Source organism: Neopsephotus bourkii, unplaced genomic scaffold (genome assembly GCF_033783945.1).
Source record: "Neopsephotus bourkii isolate Nb327-2 ecotype Australia unplaced genomic scaffold, CSIRO-AGI_Nbou_v1 NB_873, whole genome shotgun sequence".
Classification (NCBI taxonomy): domain Eukaryota; kingdom Metazoa; phylum Chordata; class Aves; order Psittaciformes; family Psittacidae; genus Neopsephotus; species Neopsephotus bourkii.
In genome coordinates, this window is record NW_026901367.1 from 1,802,339 (window position 1) to 1,814,894 (window position 12,556).

At 44.3% G+C, this 12,556-nt stretch overlaps 1 protein-coding gene across 18 annotated transcripts in view; it reads left to right on the forward strand.

The window, feature by feature from the left end:
• The window catches only part of CCDC88A (coiled-coil domain containing 88A), an 83,767-nt gene extending 75,391 nt beyond the window's left edge, over window positions 1-8,376 (forward strand). For 11 of the 18 annotated variants that reach the window (XM_061356826.1, XM_061356829.1, XM_061356832.1 and 8 more), the window contains 2 exons: window positions 1,339-1,604; window positions 3,045-4,459. In XM_061356826.1, coding sequence (XP_061212810.1) covers window positions 1,339-1,604; window positions 3,045-4,061 — 1,283 coding nt within the window. In that variant the 3' untranslated portion in view covers window positions 4,062-4,459. Of the gene's footprint in view, window positions 1-1,338; window positions 1,605-3,044; window positions 4,460-7,595; window positions 7,696-8,235 lie in introns of those variants that run through there. The other 7 variants (XM_061356840.1, XM_061356842.1, XM_061356844.1 and 4 more) reach the window with 2 other exon arrangements.
• Window positions 8,377-12,556: the final 4,180 nt, after the last annotated feature.

A 12,556-nucleotide genomic window follows, 5' to 3' on the forward strand; every position in this document is an offset into this window, starting at 1 on the left:
CATTGTTTTCTCTGTAAGATCATCTATTACCGGTTAAAATAAGTAAAAGATAAAAGAATTCCCACTAAACACCACAGATTGATTTTGTTTAGGTGTTTTATAGCCTTTATTCCTCAAATTAGGAAAGGATACTTAATACAACTTATGTTTTTCATAAATATTACAGGGGTGGTATTGGTACATAAGTTACAAACCATTGTAAACCAAACCTAACTCAGGGAAAAAGGTTACAAAATAACAACTCCCCCAGATTACTGTAAAATGGCTCATTTGGAAGCAAGGAATTGCTCCATTATGGTTTTACTGCTGTAAAGCTCTGTGTGTAACACACAAACTGGACAGTACTGGCCTGTTGTCATCTGTATTTGTTTCTAAAGGATGGATAACATCCCTGGGTTTATAAATTTCATAGATCACGAGTCCTGAGACATTTTTGGTTATAATGGGAATAATAATCTCTAGCTGGAGACTAGAATGCTGCCAACTGAAGACTTCATTTAATACTAGTGGGTTTGCATTTATTGAACAGTATCAGATTGGAAGCTCAGAGGCGAATGCCAGCTTGAGATTTGGATTAGTTTATTCGTTTCCTGGGTTTATTAGTTTAATTTGTGTCTGTTCCATGAGTCTTTGGGGTTCTCCTCGCCCCGTTTTCTGTACAGCATTGGAGATCTTGTTCTCCAAAGTTAATTTCATTCCTCGGGAGTTACACGGCATAGGAAATACTTGATTATTCATCAGTGTTTTTCAAGCAATTCACAATGACTGAGCAATAAAAAGAATTGGTGCTGTGGGATCCATCTTGCATTGAATGCCGTGTGCTTCCTTTAGGCCACGGTTGTCATAAACTAGAAGTAACAGCAGAAGCTGTGGGAGAATCAGCATTCCTAAATTGTCCTCGTTGAAGAACTGTGTTTAAGAAAGCATTTTCTGTCCATTCCATGCTTTGTATTTCATTTAATGTACAACTCATTACTGGTACAGTAGAGCATGTGCCTCACAGCGATGCTGAATAAGAATGGGGGCTCCTCTTTAGCCCCTTGGAATATGATGTTACATAGGTGGAGGCCCAGATTATAAGTGAGGGTTAGGGGTTGTATTCAGAAACCCCCATGATGTTTAAAGGGCTGTAAGAGGTAAGTCGGGGGAGTGCAGTTGTGTTAATCTGCTTGGTTTGAGTAAGAAAGGACAACTGACTTTAGTATTTTAAACTGGATTTAGTGTTTTAAGTGGACTTTGTTAACTGAATCTGATGCTGTTCCAGATGTGGGTTTGGTTGTACTGCTCAACAGCTCCCATATATTCCTATGGAATCACTGAATGCCGTTTGCCCCAAAGCAGGTGCAATTCACAACCAGAGCAGGCCCCAGAGCCACAGCAGCGGGGAGTTCAGCCTGCTGCACGAGCACGAGGCGTGGTCCAGCAGCAGCAGCAGCCCCATTCAGTACCTGCGGGGCCACACGAGGTCTAGCCCTGTGCTGCAGCAGAGAACGCCCGAGACGCTGGATGCTCGTGGCAGGCACCTCAGAACGGGTTCCCCTGGCAGCGAAGTCGTGACCCTGCAGCAGTTCCTGGAAGAGAGCAACAAGAGTTCCTCCAGCGAGGTTAGTTTAATGGATGCTTTCACTACGTTATCCCCTGCACAGTCAGTGGAAGACTCGGAGTGAGTAGAGTGGCTGTAAACTGTGTGGAGTTACTGACTGTGTCTGCATTAAGGAGTGGTGTGGACAGCATCCCAATAAACAGCACTCACTGTATTACACACAAGATCAGTTGGGCTTTTGCAGCTTAACTCTTTCCGGGTTACTGAATCGGGTAGGAAGGTCCATCTCTGGTGCACAAAACTGAGAGCTGGTGCACTCACCAGAGCTCAGGTGAAGGCCACGCGCTCAGAGTGGGTTTACTTCCCATTCAGCTCTTGTCCGCAGTAAGCGGATGATGCTTTACTTCATTCCCTGAGGAGGGGCTCTTGTCTGCCTCAGATTCATCTTTCAACTGGGCAGAAAAATGAAGAGCTTGGAGCTCATTGAAATCTGAGAGGAATAAGGCAAAGAGAATGTTTCTTTCAATTGGTGGCAGTTTGTTAAAAGCCCAAAGTCCCTTAGTATTCCAATTGCTTCTTCAGTAGCTCTTGAGTAGTAGAGATGTCCAAAAGCCAGAAGAGCTGTAGGATAAAGCAAGCCCATTACTGTGACTAGGCCCTGTCCTGAGAGAGGACCAGAATCCATCTGCTTTTAATGCCACAGTTGAAAATGAAGAACACACATTCACATCTGAATTGACTGGGGAAGTCAGAGGTTCCAGACTTGAATCTGGAACTGAGTTCCTGGGTTTTTTTTGCTAGATCCTTCCAGTGACCTCTCACCTGTGGAGTCTCTGACAAGGATTTGGGGGTTTGAGCATTAGACAATACTCTTCTGGCAATAGAAGCAGCAGAAACCACCTGTGTCATCTGTCCACTGCTGTTCGTGTATCACAGACCCGTTCACAGCATCATAAAACCATTCAGGCTGCAAGGAGATTCAGGAGGTCTCTTCCCAGTCTCCTGCCAGAGTATTTCCTTAGTGCTTTTAGCTGAATTCCTCCCAAATTGACTCTTTCAAGAAACAATGGGGAGCTCTCTGGTCCAGACGGAGGCACTGCGGGTGCCCCAAAGTTCTGTGCTTTGTGTTGCTGTGGGAGGTTTTTGCCTTTGTTATTTGAGTGATGGAGGAATTTGAGCTTTCAGCTCCAGATGATCAGTGTCAGTTGCAATGAGTCCACATGAAATGGTTCAGGAAGTATCAGTGCGTGATGGCACAGGGCAAGTGAGTGAGAAGGTGGAGTTTTTCAGCGTATGAGTTGCTGAGTTAATCAGTGTTAGAGAAGCTGTGCTCTGGTTTTCAGGGTACTTGTAAGCTGTACAGAGGACTCAGTGGCATGTACCATAAACAGCTAATGCTACTTTTAGATCTGAGAAGCTGAAGTTCTTTTAGTTGTTCTCCGTTTATGTCCACAAAGGTGAGAATTCCAGTGTATAAATTCCTGTTTCACCCTTGTGACAGATGAAATCAGCAAGCGAAGAGAATCTCTTAGATGAAGTGATGAGGAGCTTATCCGAGTCCTCGGAGCTGGCAGGGAAGGAGAAGCTGAGGAAGCAGCCGTCTGCTGGTTGTGGCATCGTGAGATCCCTGAGTGTCAAAGCCACCATTGACTTCTCAGACGGACGCTCCCTAAAGCCAGAGCAGCTGGTGAGGCCCAGCCTTCGGAAGAGCGACGACCCCACCGTCGCCAGCTCTCCGGTGAAGTTGACGGGAGGCACCCAAGGGAAGGCCAAATCCGTGAAGGAAAAGCTCCAGGGGAGCGTTTCCCAGCGCCAGTCCCGCGATTGCAATCCCTACGCCACCTTACCTCGTGCCAGCAGCGTCATCTCCACGGCAGAAGGCACCACCCGAAGGACAAGCATTCATGACTTCTTGTCTAAGGACAGTAGGCAGCCTGTATCAGTGGATCCAGCGCCAGCCACCGCCGACAGGAGCGTTCCATCGGCCTCTAGTGAGTACTCAGCACACCAGTTACCCTCTCCTTTTGTTCACTGTGTGGCTTACAGAGTAGATTGCGTCCCACAGAGCGATGCAGCTACTGCAGTTAAGCCCCGTGCTGTAGGATGTCACTCTGATGTACCTAAAGCTTCCAGGATGGAAAGGTCAAATTTTCGGGAGAGAACTTTGCTAAGCTCAAGTGTGTTTAATGATAAGTCCTGTGGTGGCGACAGCACAGGGTCGCTCACTGTGGCTCAGCCATTTGTATCCCTTAACACTGAATTAGTCAGTAATATAAGTGGGTTGCCTCACAGACCTACATCCAAACCAAGTGGGCAGGCAAATCCATCACCATTTAGATCAGTGCCCAAGAATCCAGAGCAGCCTCCTGCTCCCCAGGAGCCTGCTCGTAGGGACCCACGGTCAGCTCTGAGTGGTGAACTTGTTCCTACCCCGTGTGTGAGCACCAGTGAGGCTGAATCCCCACTGCTGGTTTCTGAGGATAACAAAACTGTGTGGTACGAGTATGGCTGTGTATGATAAGGAAGTTGTGTTATTAAATATATATCTATATAGTCTCACACAACACATAGGTGTTCTGCTCAGTGTCCGCTGGACTCAAGAGATCTCACTCCAATGACAGAACAATCCCATGCTAGATCTGCGGGTGGCTGTTGGTAGAGCTCACTTGTGTACTCCAGCATGTCTGAATGTGGAATTGTAACCTCACCAAAGTCTGCATGAACCATTAATTGCACTGTATATATTCTGCATGCCTTGAAAAGTCTTTATAATGCAAGCTATGGTTTTATTTGTCACGCATCACACAGATACTTTGGTTTCTCCCTGTATGTTACTGAATGCATGTCAAACCAGTCGCATGCTGCACTGCCACAAATGGCACCGAGAGCAATTCCAGTACAAAACCAGGACTCTTCAGATGTAACAGTAACACATTGAGGGTGTACTTGCAGTAAAAATACCAGCCCCTCTTCTTGTGTAAATGAGATAGTAGTGAAAAGAAGTGGTTAGAGAGATTCCATGATGCCATGGCCTGGCGTAAACGCACTTTGCACAAGGAACAAGTTACAGCCCCATAATTCAATGCCTCCAGCTTGCACAATAAACATGAATTACTGCTCATAGTTATTAAATTACCTGAACATTAATAAATGCAAAGACCATTCATAATCCTAATAAATCTTAGGAAGAGGAGGTAAATACTTACATGATACACAGCACTTGTAATGAAAAAATGACCCTTTCCACCTCTTCCTTTTTGTATGCTTTGTCTCTCCACGCCTGGTGTACAACTGTGGTGAAGTGTATGGTTTATGAGGAGTCAAATAACGGAGTTACAGGAGACCCCTTGTGATGTGTGGTAATAAAAACCTGTATTGATCATGGTGGAAGCTCATTTTTCTTCTGAATAGAAGTAACACTAATACAATACAAAAGAAGATGTGTGACAGGGATAACTGTTACATTAACACAGCTAAATATAAGACACAATCACCAAGACATCACTTGTAAAGTTATATGAGTATAGGGATGCTGAAGTGAGTAACTTGTTAAATCCCAAATGACCAACTACAGAGAAATGCTAAAAAGGAATTGCTTCATGTGCCCCTGTGGCTGCAATGGCTTGGAACCTCTCTATGGTGAATATATAACTATATATATATATATATAATGTAATATATATAACAGTTTAAAGTGGTGTCATACTTAAATTGTCATTTATGAGGCTTTAGATACGGCCTTTATTGCCAGAGGCTGTACTTACCAACAGTTACAGTAGGCAAACATTACGTATGCTATAAACACCTGAATGACAATATATCTAGAGGAGAAATACTTCAAATCTCCAATACTGGAAATAATCAATGCCATATTCTGAGTTTTACATTCTAATCTCTTTTGCCAGCGGTTCTGTGGCACTCATGGTACTGCCGGAGCTTTAATTCCTGAGCCTTTCACTAGGGAGAGAGCAAATTCACTGCTCTTTGAGGGGAAGCAGCAGACACATCCCATATCTTAGTGTAGAAAATGGCCATGTCAAACATGGGAGTTGTTAATAGAACAGGGAGATAGCCTTTCCCAGAGCTCCAGCTCCATTCCAAGGTGGGGAAAAGGAACGGGGGCAGAATTTGGGATGTTTTAGAGACATCTTGCGCAGGATAAAATGACTGTTCCACAAGGTGCAGCAGCCATCCTTCCCCATGGCTGCAGGCATCCCTTGATACAGGCCTGATCAGCGTTGCTCAGGCGAGCTGGCAGTTACTGCCGAGCTCCCACTAGAATTATCTCACTGTTAAAAACCCCAACCCCAAATCTGAGATACCATCTGCATTTCACAGCACAGTGTGCTGCTCTCTGGCCCTGTCACTCGACTTCATTTCTGTTAATCTCTCTCTGTGTTGGAATTAGCTCCGAGGTGAACAGTGCTAAAGCGACGTGAGCATAGCACATTTTGTGCGTTATTTAAGGCATTATAGAGCTCTCAGAGTACTTACTATAAACTCACACTGTGCTGCCAGTATCTATGTCATCTGCTTAACTGATTGCAAGCCTGTGTCTTGCAGCGAGGCTGCTTGTTAGGATAAGAACAAGGTTTGTAGCTTGCGGTGGTATCTCCTCCTTGGATCAGCTGCTGTTGTCCGAGACATCGGTAAGCTTTAGTGCATGATACTCCCTCGTTTGCCAGCTTTGTCCTGCTCAGGTCCTTAGATTGTCACAGCTACAAACCCTGACAGTATTGTCTCCAGATACATTGCAAACCCTCCAGCATTGAACCCTGACTGTAGTCAGGAGCAAGCCTAATGTCTAAAGAGAAGTTGTAGAGGTCACCCCAGTAGAGTGAAGGTAAAGCTGCTGTCCAGGCACTGGATATGCAGTTTCCAGCCCCTGCCCATGCAGCACTGCAGTTTCAACCATCTCATTTCCAAACAAACCAAACCTGGCAGTGAACATCTATGCCTTCTAATGCCTTTTAGCCTGTGTTTTACGTTACCCCACTGGGGAGGCAGCATTAACACAGCTGCTCTCTTAAACCCAAAGGGCTTCAGAATAACTGTTAGTGCCTTGGAACATGAGTGCCTCGTATCCTCTACAGGAGTTCTAGACTCACCTTGTCCAGGTCAAGGTGCCATTTGGCATGGTTTATAACCTTCTAATGAACTGCATTTCAGCTCTGAGCACAGCTTTCTGTGCTCCTGGGTTTGCTCCACGGAGTTCAGCACAGCAGCAGATGCACTCTGCTTAGAGCTTTTAGTGTCTCTGGATTATAAACTGTCAATGTTTCTTTATTACATAGGAGAGAAAGCAAATGTTTTCTGTACAGAAGGGTTATTTTTCCTTCCTTTTTTATTCCTTAACAATAACATCATGGATGCCTCTTGTGGTCTGTGCTCAAACAGTGGAAGAAGCTGTGAGGTTCCTTTCAGACCAAACTGCTGCCACTCCTTAGCCATGCAGATGGTGCCCTTGCTCATTCCTTGGTCCCTGCTGCCTTTAGAACTGAAGAGTTTAGGGCTTTGCATGGTAATGACAAACACTAAATAGGTGGCTGCTGGCCAGAAGAGGCTGTGTTGTTCAGGCTCAGTGATGTGCTTGCTGTTAAGGTTTGCTCGATGCTTTGCTTGCAGTGCGTAGTAAATCAAGGTCCTGCATTTTGCACGTTCATGCTGTTGCATGCAAATTCTGTGTTTTGCAGAACTGATGAACACAGATGAGTCCTTGCTCTGCTGGGTTCAGTCAGCGTGGGTTCCATTGGGTTGTGTTCGTTTCCTTTTCATACAGGCATTTAGGGTTAGTGTATCTGATTGTGGCTTTGAGAACAGTACCTGGTTATTCTGACTGCTAGGATGAACTGTAACAAGTGTGGTTGAGCAAGTGCTTCCAGTGAGTTTCTTCCATCCCTCTCCTCTGTCCTTTCCTCTATAAACAAACAAAGAAGATGTTTAAGTGTATCCTTTTGCTCTACTAATGAGTAGAATGTATTTTAATGCATGAGGGGTTTATTTTCATGTCCTGGTCAACACAATGAATAACGTGAAATGCTTTTCTCTGCAGATGTGGAAGCTATCCCAGAAAGCAGAAATTCAAAAAGCAGGTCTAGGGAGCAACAAAGCTCCTAATTCTATTACCCACTACCTGAGCTGTGGGCCAAGTGGTGAGTTTCCTGCCCAAAACGTAAATGAGATTAATTTCATTTACAACAAACTAACAGCATTACCTATGAGAACAAGTGCACATTGCATTAACCAGTTGTAAATGCTGCTTGCTTAACTGGCTTCTGTCTCGCTTACTGGTTAGGCCAGAGCAGGATGGTTTACGAGCAGTTGTTTTGCCTGTGTAGGAAAGGGAGTATCATCCCATCAGCCTTCTGCCTGTGAAAATGACATTCACTTTATTTCTCATATTTCTCGAGGAAGAAGGTTAAAGAAAGGAGTAATGTTGAAGTCAGTTCTTAGAAAGGGACTGATACATCTAAAAGGACAGTTTAACAGAACAGTGTTCCATAGCACAAGGAGACTGCCTTTGTACAAAGCTTGTCTTTGGCATCCTGTCCTCTTGACTCCATGAAACCCCCTTTGCTGCATGCTGTTAGTGCTGTTAGTTCTGTTAGTGACTTAACTCCTGTATTTTATCCTTCCCCACTTTTAAGCTTTTCTTATGTTCTTTTCTCTTTCCGCCTTTCAACTGAACGCAGAGAGAAAAGTGTCCTTCAGTATCTCAGTATGAAGCCTTTATATCTGAAGTACCAAGACAGCAACTGTAGGAATCAGTAATAAGAATTAAGGGAAATTTTATACCTTCTTCGTGACTAGAGCAGGCAAGAAATAAAAACCTACCTACCTACCTTCCTCCTTCCTTCCTTGAATCAAGGAGCTCTACTGGAGTCTGCTGCCGGAAACTTGTAGATGGTCTTAGGAATTATTGCACATTGCACTGTTAAGATCTACTGACTAAAGGACAGTTCTCATCTCTCCCTAAGGACCAAGGATGTTGAGGTCTCAAGAATTTCCTCCAGTGGAAAAAAAAAAAAGGAGAAATAAAAATACTTCTTTCCTCTTTGTTTATGAATTTAGCCACTGATTTGCTTAAGCTTCTGCTAATAATTAGCCAAAAACCCCCCTAACAAGCAGTTTCTCTTCTGTACACCTAAACCGCTCTAGTATTTTGTTGGAATTGACTGTAAATACAGCTCCAAACCCCTCCCCGCTTACTGGCACTTCACTGCCTTACTGGGTTAGCGTAATCTGCATGAAATTGCTCTTTAAAACGTTTCTGCTCATTTTTGTTGCGTTCTGCAAGGGAAAAAAACAACCATGTTTACAAACCTGACAGAGTTCAGTGACGAACACGTGGGAGCCATGGGATGATCGTATTGATACAGAGAACGCTTGTCAGTTGTGTTCCTCACATTCCCCCCGTTACTGCGCGAGTGTATGTTCAGATGTTCCCGACAGGACCGTGTCGGGTATGATTTTTCTATGCCTTTTCTTTTACTACAAGGCTGTTTTCAGCAAGTGGCATTGCCAGGATCAAACTGTCTCACGATGTGTGTGTACTGACTCCTTTTATTCACTTGTTTGTCCTTCGACGTGAGCTGGTGGTGGCTTTAGGAGGTTTCTTGAGGGCAGAAAAAGGAAATGTAAATAATATCACCTGCATTTTACAATCGGTTCCCCTTAACGTTATCTTTTACTAGCAAGATACATTTTGTTCATCATTGATTTATATTAAAGTCGACGAATGTTATTGGTACATTCAGTGGTTGCATATATTTGTCGTCTTGAAAGCCCGTGGGGAGAGCACGCAGGATGTGTATGTGAACTTGCAAGCAGAGCCAAAATGAGTTTGCTGTAGTTGTATTTGACTACAACCCCATAAGCACACCCATGCTCCAGTTCTAACGGGTTAGCTGTGTAACCTCCTCACATCCCATCCTCTGACAGGCATGCGGGTAACTTCACCTCCAGCTATCTCCACTCACCCAAGTGAAGGTAAGCTGATGTGTTTGCAGGGTTTAGCACTTATAACGCCTCGAGCTGTCAAGGACAGTTGGAATGGAATTGTTTTCACTGGAGAGAAGATGCAGTTCAGCAAATTCAAAAGCACCTAATTTATTTCATTTTACTGAGATTTGGTCAAAAAGGGTAAAAAGAGGAAAGTTGGAGAAGATTTAAAAGGAAATTCTCCTGGTTTTCTTCCTTAAAGCGACTTCCTTCTGAGCTACCTTTGATGATAAAATATCCGAAAAGATCCAGATCTGCACAGAATCACAGAATGTTCTGAGTTTACAACAGAAATACTTGGTTCAGCCTGGGATTGTTTTCCTGCAGAGCTTAAACATTTTTAGTTGTCTTTAAGTGAAAACAGGACCAATTGCACCGCTCTGCACCCACAGAATGTCCATTCTTCCTCTGCAGACATTTCTGGTGTTCCATTAAAATCCCTGGCTTATTGTGACCAACTCACACTGGCATCCAGTTCTGGTCCCTCACTCTCAGTGCCAAGCTTTTCACTGGTTCCAGCGGAAGCAGGGGGTGTTTTGTGGAGTATCCACACAGAGCTGCAATCCCAGGAGGATCTGAAGCCTGCAGTGTTCCTGGTGTCCAGCTCCACAGTGGCTGGCTGCTTTAGTTGGAATCTGGAGCTCAGTTCCCCACCTTGTAACTGGTACAGGGGCGTTTTGAGAGGGATTTGGGCATCCCAAGCCACACAGTAACAGCCACACTGGCTGTATTTATGGGATCCAAGAAGCTGTGTGGGTTCAGGTAGATCCTTCAGGACCTATTGGGCAAGAGTGCATTGCCCAGACTGTGTGGTAGGCATTTCTCTGTGAGCAGCACTGCTGGGCGCACATAGCCTGCCCTCACCACGACTGGCTGTGTTAGTTCTGGCCCACGGGCATCTCCTGATGGTTCATTTATTAGCTCAGCTCCTTTCTGTGTTCATTAAGTTTTACCAGATCACCCATCACAAGTTCCACACTTGCTTTCTGCATGTTGTTACACCTCCCTAAAGCACCGGTGCAATCACAGCCAGGGTTACAAGTACTCATTAACTGATAACGGGTGTTAGAAATGAACCCCCATCCAAAAACCTACACAAAGTTTACTCGTACAAGAGAATCAGCCAGAGCCTGGGGGCAGAATTCCCCCTGCACCCCGGTCCTGTCTGTGCCAGTGGAAGTGGGTTTTCACTCACTTCACCTGCATCAGCACAGAGGCCTCAGAGTGGGATCTGGGGCTGTGATTGCTGAATTAGCCAAGCCCAGCACCAGAGACGTGCTGGTGTTTGAGAGATGGGGATCTGCTTCTCGCAGCACTTTGTTTTGCAGACATCATGGAGCAAAGGAGCTGTCAGGAAGCTCTCCATGCTCTGAGGAGTTCCAATTATTTTCTTTCCTTCTTAATCTTCCCAGTCTGTGCCCATCAAATACAATAACCATGTCAATTTAATTAGGGAGCTGCTTCACGTGTTCTGAAACACCATCTCCCAGGGGAAGACCAGGGCGGCTGTTGGGCACTGTGTGTACAACAGAGGTGCAGACACTGCTTTCCCCTCAAGCACTGCCGGAGCTGTCACTGCTGGTTCCGGATCACAAACAGGTTGTAGTGCTGTACAGTGGGTCAGTTTGATTTACTTTGCTGAGGGTCCGCAGAGGATTTAGTATCATTCCCAACATGCCTTGTGGCTATTCCCAAGACAGGCTGCATCCCCAGCAAAGCAGCTCACGTGTGATTCGTGGAGTTAGGTGATGATGTGTGTGTAAATAATGCTTTGATATGAATAAAACTGCCTTAAAGGAATGTACCGAGGTGTGAAACAACTCAAAAAGCTCTTATTTAAATCTGTAATTTCCTTTACATATTGATTTTTTTTAATGTTTGCCACTGTAAACATTTATTAATGATGTTATTAAAATGCCAAACCAAATAATTCTTACCCTTGTGTGTACATCTATACACACTCTCTCTGGAGACTGATGTTGCTGGAAGGATGTTGGTGTTCAGCTGTGGTCAGTGAGTCCTCACTGCTGATGCAGAATCTTTCCTGGACAGTGTTAGTTTGTGTTGTTTCTCTGTGTGTGGCTGCTCACTAGACACTATTTTGATATTATTTAAATAAAAAAGGCACTAATTTCATAAGTAAATGGAAAAAGAAACCATTATAGATTTGCCAAATGTAGCACTTAGAGCTTTGATTTTGCTTGGTTGTTACTTCTGCTGAGAGAAGTCTCCGAGTCTCTCCTGAGGACAAAGGTAGTTAAATTTTAGGCAGTACAGAGCTGGAGATCCATGAAGCACAGTAAAGTGCTGTGTGCACGTGTCTTTAAAACAGCTTTTCACATTTAAAGCTTTCTGGATATAAAAACCTTGACAAGTCAAATATCATTTGGGGTTTAAGTTATAAAGTATTCTGGGGTACCACAAAGAAACCTTAAGTAAATTCTACTTTTAAAGACACATAAGACAGTATCCACGTGTTCCTTTCAGTCCTTTCTTCAACTACACACATAAAACCACATGTATCTGGACATCATTCTAGTGACTCTTCCTACAGCATCGACATTTTTAGGTCACCTCATTCCCACTTGACATGACTGCAGTGATAGATGGGCTTGGTTTGTGTCTTTGGAATACGGAGGGGAGAATTTAACAGCAGAACACTTACGAGACAGGAGTTCAAGCGCACGGCCCTGAGAACAGGTTATCAGATCCTTTGGAGGATTTGAAGGACACTGTGGGAAGGCTGTTCGTGCAGTGACTTGCTTTGCCCTGGAAGATGCTTTTTCTTAGCTGGTCACTGTGTAGAATGTAAAGTTTCACTTTCTTATTAAGAAAAAGAATAGGAAAAAATGCTGCATCCTTTAGAGTGATGCAGTAGCAAATAGTCATCCAAGATCACGAGGTCCTTAATGGGGTTTTTCTTCATCCTTCTGTGTTCTGTCTCCAGTTTGTTGGTGTTATTGCTTGTACGTGACATTTTCGTTAGGCTGTGTTCAGAAGCCCTTTTCCTCA